General features: G+C 45.4%; 1 protein-coding gene across 1 annotated transcript in view; it reads left to right on the forward strand.

Moving 5' to 3' along the window:
• The window catches only part of LOC139392203 (fibronectin type III domain-containing protein 5b-like), a 57125-nt gene extending 30677 nt beyond the window's left edge, over positions 1-26448 (forward strand). Inside the window, exons 2-6 of the mRNA XM_071140003.1 lie at positions 10760-10878; positions 12104-12302; positions 21813-21902; positions 25901-26100; positions 26390-26448. Coding sequence (XP_070996104.1) covers positions 10760-10878; positions 12104-12302; positions 21813-21902; positions 25901-26040 — 548 coding nt within the window. The 3' untranslated portion in view covers positions 26041-26100; positions 26390-26448. The remainder of the gene's footprint in view (positions 1-10759; positions 10879-12103; positions 12303-21812; positions 21903-25900; positions 26101-26389) is intronic.
• The last annotated feature ends 222 nt before the right edge of the window (positions 26449-26670 follow it).

Consider the following 26670-nt stretch of genomic DNA (forward strand, 5'->3'; position numbering starts at 1 on the left):
ATCAGGGTCAGACAGCAGATATCAGGATTAAACAGCAGATATCAGGATTAGACAGCAGATATCAGGGTCAGACAGCAGATATCAGGAATAGACAGCAGATATCAGGGTCAGACAGCAGATATAAGGATTAGACAGAAGATATCAGGGTTAGACTGCAGATATCAGGATTAGACAGCAGATATCAGGGTCAGACTGCAGATACCGGGGTCAGACAGCAGATACCAGGGTCAGACTGCAGATATCAGGGTCAGACTGCAGATATCAGGGTTAGACAGCAGATATCAGGATTAGACTGCAGATATCAGGGTCAGACTGCAGATACCAGGGTCAGACAGCAGATATCAGGGTCAGACTGCAGATATCAGGGTCAGACTGCAGATATCAGGGTTAGACAGCAGATATCAGGATTAGACTGCAGATATCAGGGTTAGACAGCCGATATCAGGGTTAGACAGCAGATATCAGGGTCAGACAAGCAGATATCAGGGTCAGACAGCAGATATCAGGATTAGACAGCAGATATCAGGGTCAGACAGCAGATATCAGGGTCAGACAGCAGATATCAGGATTAGACATCAGATATCAGGGTCAGACAGCAGATATCAGGATTAGACAGAAGATATCAGGGTCAGACAGCAGATATCAGGGTTAGACTGCAGATATCAGGATTAGACAGCAGATATCAGGGTCAGACTGCAGATACCGGGGTCAGACAGCAGATACCAGGGTCAGACTGCAGATATCAGGGTTAGACAGCAGATATCAGGATTAGACTGCAGATATCAGGGTCAGACTGCAGATACCAGGGTCAGACAGCAGATATCAGGGTCAGACTGCAGATATCAGGGTTAGACAGCCGATATCAGGATTAGACTGCAGATATCAGGATTAGACAGCCAATATCAGGGTCAGACAAACAGATATCAGGGTCAGACAGCAGATACCAGGGTTAGACAGCGGATATCAGGGTCAGACAGCAGATGTCATGGTTAGACAGAAGATATCAGGGTCAGACAGAAGATACCAGGATAAGACAGCAGATACCATGGTTAGACTGCAGATACCAGGGTCAGACAGCAGATATCAGGGTTAGACTGCAGATATCAGGGTCAGACAGCAGATGTCAGGATTAGACAGCAGATATCAGGATTAGACAGCAGATATCAGGGTCAGACAGCAGATATCAGGATTAGACAGCAGATATCAGGGTCAGACAGCAGATATCAGGATTAGACAGAAGATATCAGGGTCAGACAGCAGATATCAGGGTTAGACTGCAGATATCAGGATTAGACAGCAGATATCAGGATGAGACTGCAGATATCAGGGTCAGACTGCAGATATCAGGGTTAGACAGCAGATATCAGGATTAGACTGCAGATATCAGGGTCAGACTGCAGATACCAGGGTCAGACTGCAGATACCAGGGTCAGACTGCAGATATCAGGGTCAGACTGCAGATATCAGGGTCAGAGAGCAGATATCAGGGTTAGACTGCAGATATCAGGATTAGACAGCAGATATCAGGGTGAGACTGCAGATACCGGGGTCAGACAGCAGATACCAGGGTCAGACTGCAGATATCAGGGTCAGACTGCAGATATCAGGGTTAGACAGCAGATATCAGGATTAGACTGCAGATATCAGGGTCAGACTGCAGATACCAGGGTCAGACTGCAGATACCAGGGTCAGACTGCAGATATCAGGGTCAGACTGCAGATATCAGGGTTAGACAGCAGATATCAGGATTAGACTGCAGATATCAGGATTAGACAGCCGATATCAGGGTTAGACAGCAGATATCCGGGTCAGACAAGCAGATATCAGGGTCAGACAGCAGATACCAGGGTTAGACAGCAGATATCAGGGTCAGACGGCAGATATCATGTTTAGACAGCAGATATCAGGGTCAGACAGAAGATACCAGGATTAGACAGCAGATACCATGATCAGACTGCAGATACCAGGGTCAGACAGCAGATATCAGGGTTAGACTGCAGATATCAGGGTCAGACAGCAGATATCAGGATTAGACAGCAGATATCAGGCTTAGACTGCAGATATCAGGGTGGGACAGCACATATCAGGGTGAGACAGCACATATCAGGGTGAGACAGCAGATATCAGGCTCAGACAGCAGATATCAGGGTCTGACAGCAGATATCAGGGTCAGACTGCAGATATCTGGGTCAGACTGCAGATATCAGGGTCAGACAGCAGATATCATGGTTAGACAGAAGATATCAGGGTCAGACAGAAGATATCAGGGTCAGACAGCAGATACCGGGGTCAGACAGCAGATATCACTGCCCAGAAAGCAAATATCAAAGTTAGACTGCAGATATCTGGGTCAGACAACAGGTATCAGGGTCAGACAGCAGATATCAGGATTAGACAGAAGATATCAGGGTCAGACAGCAGATATCAGGGTTAGACTGCAGATATCAGGATTAGACAGCAGATATCAGGGTGAGACTGCAGATACCGGGGTCAGACAGCAGATATCAGGGTCAGACTGCAGATATCAGGGTTAGACAGCAGATATCAGGATTAGACTGCAGATATCAGGGTCAGACTGCAGATACCAGGGTCAGACTGCAGATACCAGGGTCAGACTGCAGATATCAGGGTCAGACTGCAGATATCAGGGTCAGACAGCAGATGTCAGGATTAGACAGCAGATATCAGGATTAGACAGCAGATATCAGGGTCAGACAGCAGATATCAGGATTAGACAGCAGATATCAGGGTCAGACAGCAGATATCAGGATTAGACAGAAGATATCAGGGTCAGACAGCAGATATCAGGGTTAGACTGCAGATATCAGGATTAGACAGCAGATATCAGGATGAGACTGCAGATATCAGGGTCAGACTGCAGATATCAGGGTTAGACAGCAGATATCAGGATTAGACTGCAGATATCAGGGTCAGACTGCAGATACCAGGGTCAGACTGCAGATACCAGGGTCAGACTGCAGATATCAGGGTCAGACTGCAGATATCAGGGTCAGAGAGCAGATATCAGGGTTAGACTGCAGATATCAGGATTAGACAGCAGATATCAGGGTGAGACTGCAGATACCGGGGTCAGACAGCAGATACCAGGGTCAGACTGCAGATATCAGGGTCAGACTGCAGATATCAGGGTTAGACAGCAGATATCAGGATTAGACTGCAGATATCAGGGTCAGACTGCAGATACCAGGGTCAGACTGCAGATACCAGGGTCAGACTGCAGATATCAGGGTCAGACTGCAGATATCAGGGTTAGACAGCAGATATCAGGATTAGACTGCAGATATCAGGATTAGACAGCCGATATCAGGGTTAGACAGCAGATATCCGGGTCAGACAAGCAGATATCAGGGTCAGACAGCAGATACCAGGGTTAGACAGCAGATATCAGGGTCAGACGGCAGATATCATGTTTAGACAGCAGATATCAGGGTCAGACAGAAGATACCAGGATTAGACAGCAGATACCATGATCAGACTGCAGATACCAGGGTCAGACAGCAGATATCAGGGTTAGACTGCAGATATCAGGGTCAGACAGCAGATATCAGGATTAGACAGCAGATATCAGGCTTAGACTGCAGATATCAGGGTGGGACAGCACATATCAGGGTGAGACAGCACATATCAGGGTGAGACAGCAGATATCAGGCTCAGACAGCAGATATCAGGGTCTGACAGCAGATATATGGGTGAGACAGCAGATACCAGGATTAGACAGCAGATACCAGGGTCAGACTGCAGATACCAGGGTCAGACAGCAGATATCAGGGTCAGACTGCAGATATCAGGGTCAGACTGCACATATCAGGGTCAGACAGCAGATATCATGGTTAGACAGAAGATATCAGGGTCAGACAGAAGATATCAGGGTCAGACAGCAGATACCGGGGTCAGACAGCAGATATCACTGCCCAGAAAGCAAATATCAAAGTTAGACTGCAGATATCTGGGTCAGACAACAGGTATCAGGGTCAGACAGCAGATATCAGGATTAGACAGAAGATATCAGGGTCAGACAGCAGATATCAGGGTTAGACTGCAGATATCAGGATTAGACAGCAGATATCAGGGTGAGACTGCAGATACCGGGGTCAGACAGCAGATATCAGGGTCAGACTGCAGATATCAGGGTTAGACAGCAGATATCAGGATTAGACTGCAGATATCAGGGTCAGACTGCAGATACCAGGGTCAGACTGCAGATACCAGGGTCAGAATGCAGATATCAGGGTCAGACTGCAGATATCAGGGTCAGACAGCAGATATCAGGGTTAGACTGCAGATATCAGGATTAGACAGCAGATATCAGGGTGAGACTGCAGATACCGGGGTCAGACAGCAGATACCAGGGTCAGACTGCAGATATCAGGGTCAGACTGCAGATATCAGGGTTAGACAGCAGATATCAGGATTAGACTGCAGATATCAGGGTCAGACTGCAGATACCAGGGTCAGACTGCAGATACCAGGGTCAGACTGCAGATATCAGGGTCAGACTGCAGATATCAGGGTTAGACAGCAGATATCAGGATTAGACTGCAAATATCAGGATTAGACAGCCGATATCAGGGTTAGACAGCAGATATCAGGGTCAGACTAGCAGATATCAGGGTCAGACAGCAGATACCAGGGTTAGACAGCGGATATCAGGGTCAGACGGCAGATATCATGTTTAGACAGCAGATATCAGGGTCAGACAGAAGATACCAGGATTAGACAGCAGATACCATGATCAGACTGCAGATACCAGGGTCAGACAGCAGATATCAGGGTTAGACTGCAGATATCAGGGTCAGACAGCAGATATCAGGATTAGACAGCAGATATCAGGCTTAGACTGCAGATATCAGGGTGGGACAGCACATATCAGGGTGAGACAGCACATATCAGGGTGAGACAGCAGATATCAGGCTCAGACAGCAGATATCAGGGTCTGACAGCAGATATATGGGTGAGACAGCAGATACCAGGATTAGACAGCAGATACCAGGGTCAGACTGCAGATACCAGGGTCAGACAGCAGATATCAGGGTCAGACTGCAGATATCAGGGTCAGACTGCAGATATCAGGGTCAGACAGCAGATATCATGGTTAGACAGAAGATATCAGGGTCAGACAGAAGATATCAGGGTCAGACAGCAGATACCGGGGTCAGACAGCAGATATCACTGCCCAGAAAGCAAATATCAAAGTTAGACTGCAGATATCTGGGTCAGACAACAGGTATCAGGGTCAGACAGCAGATATCAGGATTAGACAGAAGATATCAGGGTCAGACAGCAGATATCAGGGTTAGACTGCAGATATCAGGATTAGACAGCAGATATCAGGGTGAGACTGCAGATACCGGGGTCAGACAGCAGATATCAGGGTCAGACTGCAGATATCAGGGTCAGACTGCAGATATCAGGGTCAGACAGCAGATATCAGGGTTAGACTGCAGATATCAGGATTAGACAGCAGATATCAGGGTCAGACGTCAGATATCATGGTTAGACAGCAGATATCAGGGTCAGACAGAAGATACCAGGATTAGACAGCAGATACCATGGTCAGACTGCAGATACCAGGGTCAGACAGCAGATATCAGGGTTAGACTGCAGATATCAGGGTCAGACAGCAGATATCAGGATTAGACAGCAGATATCAGGCTTAGACTGCAGATATCAGGGTGAGACAGCACATATCAGGGTGAGAGAGCACATATCAGGGTGAGACAGCAGATATCATGCTCAGACAGCAGATATCAGGGTCTGACAGCAGATATATGGGTGAGACAGCAGATACCAGGATTAGACAGCAGATACCAGGGTCAGACTGCAGATACCAGGGTCAGACAGCAGATATCAGGGTCAGACTGCAGATATCAGGGTCAGACTGCAGATATCAGGGTCAGACAGCAGATATCATGGTTAGACAGAAGATATCAGGGTCAGACAGAAGATATCAGGGTCAGACAGCAGATACCGGGGTCAGACAGCAGATATCACTGCCCAGAAAGCAAATATCAAAGTTAGACTGCAGATATCTGGGTCAGACAACAGGTATCAGGGTCAGACTGCAGATATCAGGGTTAGACTGCAGATATCAGGGTCAGACAGCAGATATCAGGGTCAGACTGAAGATATCAGGGTCAGACTGCAGATATCAGGGTCAGACAGCAGATATCAGGGTTAGACAGCAGATACCAGGGTTAGACTGCAGATATCAGGCTTAGACTGCAGATATCAGGCTTAGACTGCAGATTTCAGGGTGAGACAGCAGATATCAGGGTGAGACAGCAGATATCAGGGTCAGACGTCAGATATCAGGGTCTGACAGCAGATATCAGGGTCAGACAGAAGATACCAGGATTAGACAGCAGATACCAGGGTCAGACTGCAGATACCAGGGTCAGACAGCAGATATCAGGGTCAGACTGCAGATATCAGGGTCAGACAGCAGATATCAGGATTAGACAGCAGATATCAGGCTTAGACTGCAGATATCAGGGTGAGACAGCACATATCAGGGTGAGACAGCACATATCAGGGTGAGACAGCAGATATCATGCTCAGACAGCAGATATCAGGGTCTGACAGCAGATATATGGGTGAGACAGCAGATACCAGGATTAGACAGCAGATACCAGGGTCAGACTGCAGATACCAGGGTCAGACAGCAGATATCAGGGTCAGACTGCAGATATCAGGGTCAGACTGCAGATATCAGGGTCAGACAGCAGATATCATGGTTAGACAGAAGATATCAGGGTCAGACAGAAGATATCAGGGTCAGACAGCAGATACCGGGGTCAGACAGCAGATATCACTGCCCAGAAAGCAAATATCAAAGTTAGACTGCAGATATCTGGGTCAGACAACAGGTATCAGGGTCAGACTGCAGATATCAGGGTTAGACTGCAGATATCAGGGTCAGACAGCAGATATCAGGGTCAGACTGAAGATATCAGGGTCAGACTGCAGATATCAGGGTCAGACAGCAGATATCAGGGTTAGACAGCAGATACCAGGGTTAGACTGCAGATATCAGGCTTAGACTGCAGATATCAGGCTTAGACTGCAGATTTCAGGGTGAGACAGCAGATATCAGGGTGAGACAGCAGATATCAGGGTCAGACAGCAGATATCAGGGTCAGACTGCAGATATCAGGGTCAGACAGCAGATATCAGGATTAGACAGCAGATATCAGGCTTAGACTGCAGATATCAGGGTGAGACAGCACATATCAGGGTGAGACAGCACATATCAGGGTGAGACAGCAGATATCATGCTCAGACAGCAGATATCAGGGTCTGACAGCAGATATATGGGTGAGACAGCAGATACCAGGATTAGACAGCAGATACCAGGGTCAGACTGCAGATACCAGGGTCAGACAGCAGATATCAGGGTCAGACTGCAGATATCAGGGTCAGACTGCAGATATCAGGGTCAGACAGCAGATATCATGGTTAGACAGAAGATATCAGGGTCAGACAGAAGATATCAGGGTCAGACAGCAGATACCGGGGTCAGACAGCAGATATCACTGCCCAGAAAGCAAATATCAAAGTTAGACTGCAGATATCTGGGTCAGACAACAGGTATCAGGGTCAGACTGCAGATATCAGGGTTAGACTGCAGATATCAGGGTCAGACAGCAGATATCAGGGTCAGACTGAAGATATCAGGGTCAGACTGCAGATATCAGGGTCAGACAGCAGATATCAGGGTTAGACAGCAGATACCAGGGTTAGACTGCAGATATCAGGCTTAGACTGCAGATATCAGGCTTAGACTGCAGATTTCAGGGTGAGACAGCAGATATCAGGGTGAGACAGCAGATATCAGGGTCAGACAGCAGATATCAGGGTCTGACAGCAGATATCAGGGTGAGACAGCCGATACCAGGATTAGACAGCAGATACCAGGGTCAGACTGCAGATACCAGGGTCAGACAGCAGATATCAGGGTCAGACTGCAGATATCAGGGTCAGACTGCAGATATCAGGGTTAGACAGCAGATTTCAGGAATAGACTGCAGATATCAGGATTAGACAGCCAATATCAGGGTTAGACAGTGGATATCAGGGTCAGACAAGCAGATATCAGGGTCAGACAGCAGATACCAGGGTTAGACAGCAGATATCAGGGTCAGACAGCAGATATCATGGTTAGACAGAAGATATCAGGGTCAGACAGAAGATATCAGGGTCAGACAGCAAATACCGGGGTCAGACAGCAGATACCAGGGTCAGACAGCAGATATCACTGCCCAGAAAGCAAATATCAAAGTTTGACTGCAGGAATCAGGGTCAGACAGCAGATATCAGGGTCAGACTGCAGATATCAGGGTTAGACTGCAGATATCAGGGTGAGACAGCAGATATCAGGGTGAGACAGCAGATATCAGGATCAGACAGCAGATATCAGGGTGAGACAGCAGATATCAGGGTGAGACAGCAGATATCAGGGTGAGACAGCAGATATCAGGCTCAGACAGCAGATATCAGGGTCAGACATTCTCACTGACAGAGAGTAACCTAGTGAGAGAGAGTACCTTATAAACTTCTTAATGGAATACTTCAGGATTTTGGAAATGAGGCCCTTTATCTCTTTCCCCAGAGTCAGGTGAACTCCTTTATCTCTTTCCCCAGAGTCAGATGAACTCCTTTATCTCCTTCCCCAGAGTCAGGCGAACTCCTTTATCTCCTTCCCCAGAGTCAGATGAACTCCTTTATCTCCTTCCCCAGAGTCAGATTAACTCCTTTATCTCCTTCCCCAGAGTCAGGCGAACTCCTTTATCTCCTTCCCCAGAGTCAGGCGAACTCCTTTATCTCCTTCCCCAGAGTCAGGCAAACTCCTTTATCTTCTTCCCCAGAGTCAGATGAACTCCTTTATCTCCTTCCCCAGAGTCAGATGAACTCCTTTATCTCCTTCCCCAGAGTCAGATGAACTCCTTTATCTCCTTCCCCAGAGTCAGGCGAACTCCTTTATCTTCTTCCCCAGAGTCAGGTGAAGTCCTTTATCTCCTTCTCCAGAGTCAGATGAACTCCTTTATCCCCTTCCCCAGAGTCAGACGCTATTTTTATGTCTCTGTCTCCAGTATGAAGGAAGTTAGATGTAGTTTCACAAGCTCATGCTAGGTAGTGTTGGTGTAATTGCTGGAAGTCTATGGGTCTCTATTAACATGAACAACACTTTACAATACAATAACATACTGTACAATAACATTCATCCATTATATAAAGACAATGAAAACGGAACAGTACCCAGCTTCACTGAGGAGTGGGGTCTAGCCCAGATAATAAATCAACCAATGCTAGATCTCTTCCTGACAAGATTAATTAACATAACAGAAAACTATCGACCCACATCCAGCACAGGACTGGTGTGTGTGTGTCTGTGTGGCGTGTGTGTGTGGCGTGTGTGTGTGCAGCATGTGTGTGGTTTGTATGTGTGTATGGCACGTATGCGTGTGTGGCGCGCGTGTGTGTGGTGCGCGTGTGTGGCGCGCGTGTGTGTGGTGCGCGTGTGTTTGGCACATGTGTGTGTGTGGCGTGGGTGGTGTGTGTGTGGCGTGTGTGTGTGCAGCATGTGTGTGGTTTGTATGTGTGTGGCACGTGTGCGTGTGTGGCGCGCGCGTGTGTGGCACGTGTGTGTGTGTGTGGCGCGCGTGTGTGTGGTGCGCGTGTGTGTGGTGTGCGTGTGTTTGGCACGTGTGTGTGTGGCGTGTGTGGCGTGTGTGTGTGTGGCATGTGTGTGTCTCACTCCCATAATGAGAGAAGGAGAAAGTGTGTGTAGAATTATATCAGCGTTTCCCTCTTTCCTCAGACAACAGTAAAAGAGGATGCTAATCAAAACAATTGAGCAGTCTCCGTCTCACCCATCTTCTCCCCAACAGAAAGCAGTCTCCCTCTCACCCATCTTCTCCTCAACAGAAAGCAGTCTCCCTCTCGCCCATCTTCTCCCCAACAGAAAGCAGTCTCCCTCTCACCCATCTTCTCCCCAACATAAAGCAGTCTCCCTCTCACCCATCTTCTCCCAACAGAAAGCAGTCTCCCTCTCACCCATCTTCTCCCCAACATAAAGCAGTCTCCCTCTCACCCATCTTCTCCCAACAGAAAGCAGTCTCCCTCTCACCCATCTTCTCCCCAACAGAAAGCATTCTCCCTCTCACCCATCTTCTCCCCAACAGAAAGCAGTCTCCCTCTCACCCATCTTCTCCCCAACAGAAAGCAGTCTCCCTCTCACCCATCTTCTCCCCAACAGAAAGCAGTCTCCCTCTCACCCATCTTCTCCCAACAGAAAGCAGTCTCCCTCTCACCCATCTTCTCTCCAACAGAAAGCAGTCTCCATCTCACCCATCTTCTCCCCCCAACAGAAAGCAGTCTCCCTCTCACCCATATTCTCCCTCTCACCCATCTTCTCCCCAACAGAAAGCAGTCTCCCTCTCACCCATCTTCTCCCCAACAGAAAGCAGTCTCCCTCTCACCCAACTTCTCCCCAACAGAAAGCAGTCTCCCTCTCACCCATCTTCTCCCCAACAGAAAGCAGTATCCAGGTACAGGACATGCATAGTACTGTACTGGACTCTTTAAAGGTGACCCACCGGACTACCAGCAAAAGGCTGTGTGATGTCATAAGTTAAGACACATGACCCTTCTCACCTTCTGTCCCGTTGGCTCTGTCAGTGTTTCTCAGTGTTAGACACTTTCTCACCTCTCCTGTGGTGTGTGTGTGTGTGTGTCTAGACTCAGCCCTGTCGGCTCCTCTCAATGTGACGATCAGGGAGCTGGAGGCGAACACAGCCATAGTCACATGGGAGATACTGGAGGGAGATCCCGTCATCGGATTCGCCATCACACAACAGGTAGGGGAGTGTATGTGTGTGTGTGTGTGTGTGTGCGTGAGTGCGTGTTGGGTCAGGGAGTTGGTTAGTTGAACTACAGTTGTGTGATGAGCAACCTTGTCTGAATCTGAGATACAGAAAACTCTTGTTTGCTCCCAGACCTAATGACTAGGCTTTGTCTCAGTGGGCCAAGTCAGTGGGCTAGGGCAGTGGGCTTTGTATCAGTGGACCAAAACAGTGGGCTAGGGTAGTGGGCTTTGTCTCAGTGGGCAATGGCAGTGGGCTTTGTCTCAGTGGGCTAGGGCAGTGGGCTTTGTCTCAGTGGGCTAGGGCAGTGGGCTTTGTCTCAGTGGGCTAGGGCAGTGGGCTAGGACAGTGGGTTTTGTCTCAGTGGGCTAGGGCAGTGGGCTAGGGCAGTGGGTTTTGTCTCAGTGGACCAAGACAGTGGGCTAGGGTAGTGGGCTTTGTCTCAGTGGGCAATGGCAGTGGGCTTTGTCTCAGTGGGCTAGGGCAGTGGGCTAGGGCAGTGGGCTTTGTCTCAGTGGGCTAGGGCAGTGTGCTAGGGCAGTGGGCTTTGTCTCAGTGGGCTAGGGCAGTGGGCTTTGTCTCAGTGGGCTAGGGCAGTGGGCTTTGTCTCAGTGGGCTAGGGCAGTGGGCTTTGTATCAGTGGACCAAGACAGTGGGCTAGGGCAGTGGGATTTGTATCAGTGGGCTAGGGCAGTGGGCTAGGACAGTGGGTTTTGTCTCAGTGGGCTAGGGCAGTGGGCTAGGGCAGTGGGTTTTGTCTCAGTGGACCAAGACAGTGGGCTAGGGCAGTGTGCTAGGACAGTGGGATAGGACAGTGGGCTAGGACAGTGGACCAGGACAGTGGGCTAGGGCAGTGGGCTAGGACAGCGGGCTAGGTCAGCGGGCTAGGACAGTGGGCGAGGGCAGTGGGCTAGGTCAGTGGGCTAGGACAGTGGATAGGACAGTGGGCTTGGACAGTGGGCTAGGACAGTGGGCTAGGTCAGTGGGCTAGGACAGTGGATAGGACTGTGGATAGGACAGTGGGCTAGGACAGTGGGCTAGGTCAGTGGGCTAGGTCAGTGGGCTAGGACAGTGGGCTAGGACAGTGGATAGGACAGTGGGCTAGGACAGTGGGCTAGGACAGTGGGCTAGGGCAGGTTAGATATCTGATATCTGGTCTGTATCCTTGTGTTACGGCCCTAACCTTAACCCTAACCCCTCCTGTTGTCATTGGTTACAGAAGAAGGATGTGCGTATGCTGCGGTACATCCAGGAAGTGAACACGACCACGCGCTCCTGTGCATTGTGGGACTTGGAGGAGGACACAGAGTACATTGTTCATGTCCAGAGCGTCAGCATGGGAGGCAGCAGTCCTCCCAGTGACCTGGTCAGCTTCAGAACTCCCAGAGAGTCTGAGAAACTGGCCTCCACAGTACCAGGTAGGAAACACACAACCTGGCCTCCACAGGCCCAGGTAGGTAACACACACAACAGAATTACAAAATGTTCATTTTTGAATGTGAACAGAAGAAAAACCTCAGCAGGAAATTCTAATATTCTACCACATCTCAATTAATTATAATGTTATACAACATCTCTACATTTCCCATAACGATTGGCTATTCTACCGTTCTGATACAGAGCAGCAACGCCTGGCTGTCTTTGTCATGTAAATATAGCAACACTTCCAGGTTGACCATCTCCTCTCTCAGCGACCCAGATACACACAGAGGAAGAGAAGAGCTTCACACAGAGAGAGGAATACATCGGCACTTACATCACACAACAGATAAACAGATGTACACAGGAGAGGATGGGAAAACATTAGAAGCACTGGTGCCAAGATAATATTTAGATAATGTTAAGGTAACGTTAAAGACAATATAGTACTTCTAATGTACTTCTGTTTTCTTCTCTTCCTCTGTGTGTATCTGGTGCCAAGATAATGTTACAGTAACGTTAAGGATTGTTGTATTCTAGTTCCCGCTTCTCAAAGTCAAAGTGAATGATTATTTTTATAATCATGTTTCGACGTTTAATCTTGGAACTCCCTCTCCCGGATCCGGGAGAATTGTCATCAACTGACACGAATTAGCATAACGGACAACAAAAATATTACTAGAAAATATTCATATTCATGAAATCACAAGTGAAATATATTGAAACACAGCTTAGCCTTTTGTTAATCACCCTGTCATCTCAGAAATTATGCTTTACAGCCAAAGCAAGACAAGCATTTGTGTAAGTTTATCGATAGCCTAGCGTAGCATTATGCCTAGCTAGCAGCAGGCAGCTTGGTCACGAAAATCAGAAAAGCAAATCAAATTAAATCGTTTACCTTTGATGAGCTTCAGATGTTTTCACTCACGAGACTCCCAGTTAGACAGCAAATGTTCATTTTGTCCCATAAAGATTATTTTTATAGCCGAAACACCTCCGTTTGTACTTCACATTTGGTTGAGAAATCCACCGGAAACTGCAGTGACGACAACGCCGAAAAATATTCCAAATTAGATCCATAATATCGACAGAAACATGGCAAACGTTGTTTATAATCAATCCTCAAGGTGTTTTTCAAATATCTATTCGATAATATATTAACTGGGACAGATGGCTTCTTAGTAGGAAAGAGAGAAACAATGGCCGCAAAACACTCCAGCCTCCAGCTGACCACTGACGCAATGTTGTCGTTCAGGCAAATTTTTCAAAATAAATGCCTGAAACTATGTATTGTGACACTGGACACATTAGGGAAGCCATAGAAAAATGAATCTGGTTGATATCTCATTCACTGCTCAATAGGGACGCATAGGAACGCAGAGCTTTCTAAATAAGAGTCCCTTCATGATTGGATTTTTCTCAGGCTTTCGCCTGCAATATCAGTTCTGTTATACTCACCGACAATATTTTTTACAGTTTTGGAAACTTTAGAGTGTTTTCTATTCTAAACTGTCAATTATATGCATATTCTAGCATCTTGTCCTGACAAAATAGCCCGTTTACTTTGGGAACGTTATTTTTCCAAAAATGAAAATAGTGCCCCCTAGTTTCAAGAGGTTATTAAAAGACGTTATTGATATGGTTGAAAAATGTTCAGATAAAGTCAAAAAATATGTTCTTGAGACATTGAGAGACATCCTGAAGTAACATACAGGACGTTATAACGTCCTCCTAAATCACCAGATTATCACAGTAACAGAAGTTATAACGTCCTCCTAAACTGTCATGTTGGTGCTAATATGGTTCCCAATTAGAGGCAGCTGTTTATCATTGCCTCTGATTGGGGATCAAATTTAGGTAGCCATTTCCCCACCTGTGTTTGTGGGATATTGTTTGTGTTTAGTTGCCTGTGTGCACGTCATGACATCTTCCTTTCTTTGTTTCTTTATTGTTTTGTTTGTTTCACAGAGATTAAAAATATGTGGAACTATACTCACGCTGCGCCTTGGTCCGCTCATTACGACGATCGTGACAAACTACCAGATTATCAGAGTAACAAAAGTTATAAAATCCTCCTAAATCACCAGATTATCACAGTAACACACGTTATAACGTCCTCGTAAAAAACAATTGTATTTGTATTTAACTAAGGTTACCTGAGAAACCAGATGGTCAGATATCTGTAACGTCTAACGTCCTGAGTCTACACAGGTGGGAAATCTGTAATGGACAGGTGTGGTGTGGTGTGTGTGTGCGTCCTTGTGTTGTTTGTGCGTGCGGTGTGTGTGCGTTTGACACCTACTCTGGTTATCACTAGTCATATATGACAGCCACACACACACACACACACACCGCATACACCTGTCCATTGTAGATTCCCACCTGTGTAGACTCAGGACGTTAGAGGTTACTACAATATCTGACCATCTGGTCTCTCACACACACACTGTCTCACACACACACACACTCTCACACACACTCTCACACACACACGCCCTCACACACACACACACACACACTCTCACACACACTCTCACTCTCACACACACACACACACACACACACACACACACACACACACACACACACACACAAACACAAACACACACACACACACACACACACCACGTTTCCGTCTCTCTTTTTTCTTCTGTTGTCACGAACGGGCTCAAAGTTCGTAACAAAAAGGGAGACAACGTGGAGACAAGGAATAACAAATATATTTATTAACTAAAGTAAACTAAATACAATTAACAATGATGTGTGTAATCAGTAATCAGTAGTGTAAGTGAGTGGTTTCGTGCATAAATGTGATAATGAGGGGTGTTGAAAAGGTGCCAACGCAAACAAACAAAACAGCCACAAAAATACCACAACCAAAATCTGTCTGTGTCTGCATGGAGAGAGTCTCCTCCATGAATGGGGAAGTGGTGTATTTATCATGTCGCTGACGACCCTCCCGGCTCCGCCCACCGGCATCCTAATAAGGAAAACGAGAGCAAAGAGAAAGAATGGGAGGGTCGTCACACTATTAAGCAACACTATTTGTTTTTTAATTTTAATTTTACATTTATTTAACTAAGCAAGTCAGTTAAGAACAAATTCTTATTTACAATGACGGACTACCAAAAGGCAAAAGGCCTCCTGCAGGGACGGGGGCTGGGATTAAAATATATATATATAAATACAGGAAAAAACAAACCTCACGACAAGAGAGACACCACAACACTACATAAAGAGAGACCTGAGACAACAACACAGCCCTGTTACCATCTGTTATATATGACCACCTGTACAACACAACACAGCCCTGTTACCATCTGTTATATATGACCACTAGTACAACACAGCCCTGTTACCATCTGTTATATATGACCACTAGTACAACACAGCCCTGTTACCATCTGTTATATATGACCACTAGTACAACACAGCCCTGTTACCATCTGTTATATATGACCACTAGTACAACACAGCCCTGTTACCATCTGTTATATATGACCACCTGTACAACACAGCCCTGTTACCATCTGTTATATATGACCACTAGTACAACACAGCCCTGTTACCACCTGTTATATATGACCACTAGTACAACACAGCCCTGTTACCATCTGTTATATATGACCACCTGTACAACACAACACAGCCCCTTTACCATCTGTTATATATGACCACTAGTACAACACAGCCCTGTTACCATCTGTTATATATGACCACTAGTACAACACAGTTCTGTTACCATCTGTTATATATGACCACCTGTACAACACAACACAGCCCTGTTACCATCTGTTATATATGACCACTAGTACAACACAGCCCTGTTACCATCTGTTATATAAGACCACCTGTACAACACAACACAGCCCTGTTACCATCTGTTATATATGACCACTAGTACAACACAGCCCTGTTACCATCTGTTATATAAGACCACCTGTACAACACAGCCCTGTTATCATCTGTTATATATGACCACTAGTACAACACAGCCCTGTTATCATCTGTTATATATGACCACTAGTACAACACAGCCCTGTTATCATCTGTTATATATGACCACTAGTACAACACAACACAGCCCTGTTCTAATCTGTTATATATGACCACTAGTACAACACAGCCCTGTTACCATCTGTTATATATGACCACTAGTACAACACAGCCCTGTTACCATCTGTTATATAAGACCACCTGTACAACACAACACAGCCCTGTTACCATCTGTTATATATGACCACTAGTACAACACAGCCCTGTTACCATCTGTTATATATGACCACTAGTACAACACAGCCCTGTTACCATCTGTTATATATGACCACTAGTACAACACAGCCCTGTTACCATCTGTTATATTTGACCACTAGTACAACACAGCCCTGTTACCATCTGTTATATATGACCACTAGTACAACACAGCCCTGTTACCATCTGTTATATTTGACCACTAGTACAACACAGCCCTGTTACTATCTGTTATATATGACCACTAGTACAACACAGCCCTGTTACCATCTGTTATATAAGACCACCTGTACAACACAACACAGCCCTGTTACCATCTGTTATATAAGACCACCTGTACAACACAGCCCTGTTACCATCTGTTATATATGACCACCTGTACAACACAGCCCTGTTATCATCTGTTATATATGACCACTAGTACAACACAGCCCTGTTATCATCTGTTATATATGACCACTAGTACAACACAGCCCTGTTATCATCTGTTATATATGACCACTAGTACAACACAACACAGCCCTGTTCTAATCTGTTATATATGACCACTAGTACAACCCAGCCCTGTTACCATCTGTTATATATGACCACTAGTACAACACAGCCCTGTTACCATCTGTTATATATGACCACTAGTACAACACAGCCCTGTTACCATCTGTTATATATGACCACTAGTACAACACAGCCCTGTTACCATCTGTTATATATGACCACTAGTACAACACAGCCCTGTTACCATCTGTTATATATGACCACCTGTACAACACAGCCCTGTTACCATCTGTTATATATGACCACTAGTACAACACAGCCCTGTTACCACCTGTTATATATGACCACTAGTACAACACAGCCCTGTTACCATCTGTTATATATGACCACCTGTACAACACAACACAGCCCCTTTACCATCTGTTATATATGACCACTAGTACAACACAGCCCTGTTACCATCTGTTATATATGACCACTAGTACAACACAGTTCTGTTACCATCTGTTATATATGACCACCTGTACAACACAACACAGCCCTGTTACCATCTGTTATATATGACCACTAGTACAACACAGCCCTGTTACCATCTGTTATATAAGACCACCTGTACAACACAACACAGCCCTGTTACCATCTGTTATATATGACCACTAGTACAACACAGCCCTGTTACCATCTGTTATATAAGACCACCTGTACAACACAGCCCTGTTATCATCTGTTATATATGACCACTAGTACAACACAGCCCTGTTATCATCTGTTATATATGACCACTAGTACAACACAGCCCTGTTATCATCTGTTATATATGACCACTAGTACAACACAACACAGCCCTGTTCTAATCTGTTATATATGACCACTAGTACAACACAGCCCTGTTACCATCTGTTATATATGACCACTAGTACAACACAGCCCTGTTACCATCTGTTATATAAGACCACCTGTACAACACAACACAGCCCTGTTACCATCTGTTATATATGACCACTAGTACAACACAGCCCTGTTACCATCTGTTATATATGACCACTAGTACAACACAGCCCTGTTACCATCTGTTATATATGACCACTAGTACAACACAGCCCTGTTACCATCTGTTATATTTGACCACTAGTACAACACAGCCCTGTTACCATCTGTTATATATGACCACTAGTACAACACAGCCCTGTTACCATCTGTTATATTTGACCACTAGTACAACACAGCCCTGTTATCATCTGTTATATATGACCACTAGTACAACACAGCCCTGTTATCATCTGTTATATATGACCACTAGTACAACACAACACAGCCCTGTTCTAATCTGTTATATATGACCACTAGTACAACCCAGCCCTGTTACCATCTGTTATATATGACCACTAGTACAACACAGCCCTGTTACCATCTGTTATATAAGACCACCTGTACAACACAACACAGCCCTGTTACCATCTGTTATATATGAGCACTAGTACAACACAGCCCTGTTACCATCTGTTATATATGACCACTAGTACAACACAGCCCTGTTACCATCTGTTATATATGACCACTAGTACAACACAGCCCTGTTACCATCTGTTATATATGACCACTAGTACAACACAGCCCTGTTATCATCTGTTATATATGACCACCAGTACAACACAGCCCTGTTACCATCTGTTATATATGACCACTAGTACAACACAGCCCTGTTACCATCTGTTATATATGACCACTAGTACAACACAGTCCTGTTACCATCTGTTATATATGACCACTAGTACAACACAACACAGTCCTGTTACCTACCATCTGTTATATATGACCACCAGTACAACACAGCCCTGTTACCATCTGTTTTATATGACCACTAGTACAAACAACACAGCCCTGTTCTAATCTGTTATATATGACCACTAGTACAACACAGCCCTGTTACCATCTGTTATATATGACCACAAGTACAACACAGCCCTGTTACCATCTGTTATATAAGACCACCTGTACAACACAACACAGCCCTGTTACCATCTGTTATATATGACCACTAGTACAACACAGCCCTGTTACCATCTGTTATATATGACCACTAGTACAACACAGCCCTGTTACCATCTGTTATATATGACCACTAGTACAACACAGCCCTGTTACCATCTGTTATATATGACCACTAGTACAACACAGCCCTGTTATCATCTGTTATATATGACCACCAGTACAACACAGCCCTGTTACCATCTGTTATATATGACCACTAGTACAACACAGCCCTGTTACCATCTGTTATATATGACCACTAGTACAACACAGTCCTGTTACCATCTGTTATATATGACCACTAGTACAACACAACACAGTCCTGTTACCTACCTTCTGTTATATATGACCACCAGTACAACACAGCCCTGTTACCATCTGTTATATATGACCACTAGTACAACACAGCCCTGTTACCATCTGTTATATATGACCACTAGTACAACACAGCCCTGTTACCATCTGTTATATATGACCACTAGTACAACACAGCCCTGTTACCATCTGTTATATAAGACCACCTGTACAACACAACACAGCCCTGTTACCATCTGTTATATAAGACCACCTGTACAACACAGCCCTGCTACCATCTGTTATATATGACCACTAGTACAACACAGCCCTGTTACCATCTGTTATATATGACCACTAGTACAACACAGCCCTGTTACCATCTGTTATATAAGACCACCTGTACAACACAACACAGTCCTGTTACCATCTGTTATATATGACCACTAGTACAACACAGCCCTGTTACCATCTGTTATATATGACCACCAGTACAACACAGCCCTGTTACCATCTGTTATATATGACCACTAGTACAACACAGCCCTGTTATCATCTGTTATATATGACCACTAGTACAACACAACCCTGTTACCATCTGTTATATATGACCACTAGTACAACACAGCCCTTTTACCATCTGTTATATATGACCACTAGTACAACACAACACAGCCATGTTACCATCTCTTATATATGACCACTAGTACAACCCAACACAGTCCTGTTACCATCTGTTATATATGACCACTAGTACAACACAGCCCTGTTATCATCTGTTATATATGACCACTAGTACAACACAGCCCTGTTACCACCTGTTATATATGACCACTAGTACAACACAGCCCTGTTACCATCTGTTATATATGACCACCAGTACAACACAGCCCTGTTACCATCTGTTATATATGACCACTTGCACAACACAGCCCTGTTACCATCTGTTATATATGACCACTAGTATAACACAGTTCTGTTACCATCTGTTATATATGACCACTAGTACAACACAGCCCTGTTACCACCTGTTATATATGACCACTAGTACAATACAGCCCTGTTACCATCTGTTATATATGACCACCAGTACAACACAGCCCTGTTACCATCTGTTATATATGACCACTAGTATAACACAGTTCTGTTACCATCTGTTATATATGACCACTAGTACAACACAGTCCTGTTACCATCTGTTATATATGACCACTAGTACAACACAACACAGCCCTGTTACTATCTGTTATATATGACCACTAGTACAACACCAGTCACTTCTGTGTCTCATTGTGCCTCGAGTACTCTGCAGAGTAGACTCGTCTCTCTCTCTCACATCTCTCTCAGCGTCAGCGGTTTTGTGTCTGTCTGGCTATCTAGCGTCAGTCAGTCTGAAGTCCAAATATTGCTCACCCCTTTTAAAGTCTCCTTCGGGACTACATCTAAGGCTTCTAAATACCAGGTCCTTGATTGGTTCTCACCCCTTTTAAAGTCTCCTTCGGGACTACATCTAAGGCTTCTAAATACCATGTCCTTGATTGGTTCTCACCCCTTTTAAAGTCTCCTTCTGGACTACATCTAAGGCTTCTAAATACCAGGTCCTTGATTGGTTCTCACCCCTTTTAAAGTCTCCTTCTGGACTACATCTAAGGCTTCTAAATACCAGGTCCTTGATTGGTTCTCACTCCTTTTAAAGTCTCCTTCGGGACTACATCTAAGGCTTCTAAATACCAGGTCCTTGATTGGTTCTCACCCCTTTTAAAGTCTCCTTCGGGACTACATCTAAGGCTTCTAAATACCAGGTCCTTGATTGGTTCTCACCCCTTTTAAAGTCTCCTTCGGGACTACATCTAAGGTTTCTAAATACCAGGTCCTTGATTGGTTCTCACCCCTTTTAAAGTCTCCTTCGGGACTACATCTAAGGCTTCTAAATACCAGGTCCTTGATTGGTTCTCACCCCTTTTTGAAGGGTACTTAACTGCAGACCTCTGACTCTGCTTTTGACTGGTCAAGACTCTGAACTCTCCCTCAGAAGTCATGGCTCATGGTTTTCTCCATTTTGGCCCCAAGACCCTTCCCCTTTGGTGTTTGTAGATCTAGATATAATTCAGCAATATGGCCATGATAAGAGCAGAGAGATTTCAGTTTGTAACCAAGCTCCCTCTCTCTCTCTCTCTTTTCTAATTCTCTCTCTCCTCAGAGGTATCATCACAGCCATATCCTTAACGACAGGTTAATTAGCCCAGGCCAGGATATGTCTGGGATTACAACATCTAATTTTCAATATGTGTGAATGTAGTTCTGATAGAGGTGATGATAGACAAGGTGTGTGTCTACCTACCTGTGTGTGTGTGTGTGTGTGTGTGTGTGTGTGTGTGTGTGTGTGTGTGTGTGTGTGTGTGTGGTTTCTACAGTATAACTGTGTCTCCTCTCTCCAGACCAGGTGAACAGGGAGGAGATGGAACAGGCAGTGCAGCTCAGAGTTGGAGAGCTCATCATCATCGTAGTGGTGCTGGTCATGTGGGCAGGTAACTCAACCACAACTCAACCACAACACAACCACAACTCAACCACAACACAGCCACAACACAGCCACAACTCAACCACAACACAACCACAACTCAACCACAACTCAACCACAACACAGCCACAACTCAACCACAACTCAACGACAACACAAACAACCATAACACAACCACAACACAACCACAACTCAACCACAACACAGCCACAACTCAACCACAACACAACCACAACACAACCACAACTCAACCACAACACAGCCACGCCACAACCACAACACAGCCACAACCCAACCACAACACAGCCACAACACAGCCACAACTCAATCACAATACAACCACAACTCAACCACAACACAACCACAACTCAACCACAACACAACCACAACTCAACCACAACACAGCCACAACTCAACCACAACACAGCCACAACACAGCCACAACCCAACCACAACACAGCCACAAGACAGCCACAACACAGCCACAACACAGCCACAACCCAACCACAACCACAACTCAACCACAACACAACCACAACTCAACCACAACACAGCCACAACACAGCCACAACACAACCATAACACAACCATAACTCAACCGCAACACAACCGCAACACAACCACACCACAACCACACCACAACCACACCACACCACAACCATAACACAACCATAACACACCACACCCACATCCATTAATCATGTGGGCAGGCAGCACAACCACAACTCAACCACAACTCAACCACAACACAACCAAAACTCAACCGCAACACAACCATAAACAACCATAACACAACCATAACTCAACCATAACACAACCATAAATCAACCATAACTAAACCACAACCCAACCATATCCATGAATCATATGGGCAGGCAACTCAACCGCAACACAACCATAACACAACCACACCACAACACAACCACACCACACCACACCACAACCATAACACAACCATAACACAACCATAACTCAACCACAACTCAACCGCAACACAACCATAACACAACCACACCACAACACAACCACACCACACCACACCACAACCATAACACAACCATAACACAACCATAACTCAACCACAACACAACCACACTGACCATGACTTCTGACCATAACTATTATAATGCTAGCGGTGTCATGTGGGAATATGGCCAGACGGCTACACAACATAACACAACCACGACACACAACCATAACGCAACCCCAACACAACCCCAACGCAACCCCAACACAACCATAACACAACAGAACCAAATCGATGCATCATGTGAGCTGGTAACTGAACCACATTTACGTCGCTACACAACCATAACACAATCAAAATTTTGATGAACCCCAGGAAGAGTGGCAGCTACTGGGGATCCATAATAAACCCCAGGAAGAGTAGCTGCTGCCTTAGCAGGAACTAATGGGGATCCATAATAAACCCCAGGAAGAGTAGCTGCTGCCTTGGCAGGAACTAATGGGGTCCATAATAAACCCCAGGAAGAGTAGCTGCTGCCTTAGCAGGAACTAATGGGGATCCATAATAAACCCCAGGAAGAGTAGCTGCTGCCTTGGCGGGAACTAATGGGGATCCATAAGAAACCTCAGGAAAAGTAGCTGCTGCCTTAGGAGGAACTAATGGGGTTCCATAATAAACCCCAGGAAGAGTAGCTGCTGCCTTAGCAGGAACTAATGGGGTTCCATAATAAACCCCAGGAAGAGTAGCTGCTGCCTTGACAGGAACTAATGGGGTTCCATAATAAACCCCAGGAAGAGTAGCTGCTGCCTTGACAGGAACTAATGGGGTTCCATAATAAACCCCAGGAAGAGTAGCTGCTGCTTTAGCAGGAACTAATGGGGTTCCATAATAAACCCCAGGAAGAGTAGCTGCTGCCTTGGCAGGAACTAATGGGGATCCATAATAAACCCCAGGAAGAGTAGCTGCTGCCTTAGCAGGAACTAATGGGTATCCATAATAAACCCCAGGAAGAGTAGCTGCTGCCTTAGCAGGAACTAATGGGGTTCCATAATAAACCCCAGGAAGAGTAGCTGCTGCCTTAGCAGGAACTAATGGGGTTCCATAATAAACCCCAGGAAGAGTAGCTGCTGCCTTAGCAGGAACTAATGGGGATCCATAATAAACCCCAGGAAGGATAGCTGCTGCCTTGGCAACAGGAACTAATGGGGTTCCATAATAAATACAAAACAGAACCATAACACACATATTTACTTTGTTGTTGATTGAAACATGTACTTAGATATGTGTTTTCATTAGTTGAATCAATTAGATCCTGCCCATTTCCAGCTCATCTTTCCAAAATATGTAGCCTAGTTAGCTGGCTAACTCCTGGATCCTGCTTTGTAGTGTACCCCTCGGTTTCATCTACACACTCTGCTATGAACGCATACAGCCGACTCTCTGTCTGAATCCCTGTTACTCACACATGGAGAGTACTGTGCCTCTAGTACACTGAATAGGATACTAGTCTTGCTCTCTCTCTCTCCCTCTCTTTCTCTCTCTGTATTTACCTCAATTAAATTCAAAGGGCTTTATTGGCATGGGAAACATATGTTTACATTGCCAAGGCAAGTTTTTAAAATGTATTTTTATTTGACCTTTTTTTAAATAGGCAATAGTGGCGAAATAATTACAATAAAGCAATTCAACACTGGAGTGATAGATGTACAGAAGATTAATGTGCAAGTAGAGATACTGGGGTGCCAAGGAGCAAGATAAATAAAATAAATAACAGTATGGGGATGAGGTAGTTGGATGGGATATTTACAGATGGGCTATGTACAAGTGCAGTGATCTGTGAGCTGTTCTGACAGCTGGTGCTTAAAGTTAGTGAGGGAGATATGAGTCTCCAGCTTCAGTGATTTTTGCAGTTCGTTCCAGTCATTGGCAGCAGAGAACTGGAAGGAAAGGTGGCCAAAAGTAGAATTGGCTTTGGGGGCGACCAGTGAAATATACCTGCTGGAGTGCGTGCTACGGGTGGGTGCTGCTATGGTGACCAGTGAGCTGAGATAAGGCAGAGCTTTACCTCGCAGAAACTTATAGATGACCTGGAGCCAGTGGGTTTGGCGACGAATATGAAGCGAGGGCCAGCCAACGAGAGCGTACAGGTCGCAGTGGTGGGTAGTATATGGGGCTTTGGTGACAAAACGGATGGCACTGTGATAGACTGCATCCAATGGGTTATATAACTGATTTGTATTTGTGGTCCTGGCAACTGGATCTTTTTTTAGAACACCATTATTTTTGTCTTACTGAGATTTACTGTCAAGGCTGAGGTCTGGCATAATCTGTGCAGAAGATCTAGGTGCTGCTGTAGGCCCTCCTTGGTTGGTGACAGAAGCACCAGATGATTAGCAAACAGTAGACATTTGACTTCAGATTCTAGTAGGTTGAGGCCGGGTGCTGCAGACTGTTCTAGTGCCCTCGCCAATTTGTTGATAAATATGTTGAAGAGGGTGGGGCTCAAGCTGCATCCCTGTCTCACCCCAGGGCCCTGTGGAAAGAAATGTGTGTTTTTGGCCAATTTTAACTGCACACTTGTTGTTTGGGTACATGGATTTCATAATGTCGTATGTTTATCCCCCATCACCGCTTTCAATCCATTTGTGTAGCAGAATATGTGGTCTGTCGTACAGTAATTTCGTAAAGAGATAATTTGACATTTGCTCAGTACATTGTTTTCACTGAGGAAATGTAAGAGGCTGCTGTTAATGATAATGCAGAGGATTTTTCCCAAGGTTGCTGTTTATGCATATCCCACGGTAGTTATTGGGGTGAAATTTGAGATGGAACAGGCAGTTTTGTGGATTGGGGTGATCCGTCCTTGGTTCCAAATATTGGGGAAGATTCCAGAGCTGAGGATGATGTTAAAGAGTTTTGCCAATTTAAGGTCTGTATATTTTATCTTTTCATTTAGGATACCATCTCTCTCTCCCCCTCTCTCCCTCTATCCGTCCCTCCATCCCCTCCTCTCTCACTCTTCTCTCCCTCCCTCTCAGGTGTGATCCTCCTGTTCTGTCGTCAGTATGACATCATCAAAGACAACGAACCCAACAACAACAAGGACAAAGCCAAGACCTCGTCCGAATGCAGTACGCCCGAACACCCACAGGGAGGCCTACTGCGTAGCAACCTCTGAAACCAGCCCCCACAGTCCACTCAGCTATATGGCAATAACTAATCCGATTCCTTAGGACAGGTGAGACGACACAGCCAACCAGAACCCTCACACCTAGGGCTCGATCCAGATTCTTCATACTTACGTGTTTACTTGCACACGGCCATGAATTTAACAAATGATAGAGATTCCCTCCAGCTAATTCTTACACAAATCCATGACGGATTGTGCGAGTGCACACTTTGAGAAAAGTGTGGAGAATCGGGACACAGTCCTGCTATCCTCAAAACCCTTCACCACCAAATAGTGAAGTCTGAATGCTTTTCATAACAACCTGACCTGTCTATTTCTAATTGTTCCTCACACACAGATCCCGAGACCAACAGAAACCATTCTCAAACTCCCCCTGAAACCATTCAGAACCCTTCTTGCAAACAACAGAAACAGACCGGGACTAATACTAAGACCAGAATGTAACCCAGGACCCATTGATAAAGCCACGACCAGAGTCAGACAACAACAACAACAAAAAACAGTTGTCTTTGAAGCAAACAGAACTTGTTCATTGCCACACTCTTTTGAATTCGGGGAGCCCCTGGATCCTGGAAACTGTGTGGCCAATTGATTGAAAATGGCCGACAATGGATCCAA

Source organism: Oncorhynchus clarkii, chromosome 32 (genome assembly GCF_045791955.1).
Source record: "Oncorhynchus clarkii lewisi isolate Uvic-CL-2024 chromosome 32, UVic_Ocla_1.0, whole genome shotgun sequence".
Taxonomy (NCBI): domain Eukaryota; kingdom Metazoa; phylum Chordata; class Actinopteri; order Salmoniformes; family Salmonidae; genus Oncorhynchus; species Oncorhynchus clarkii.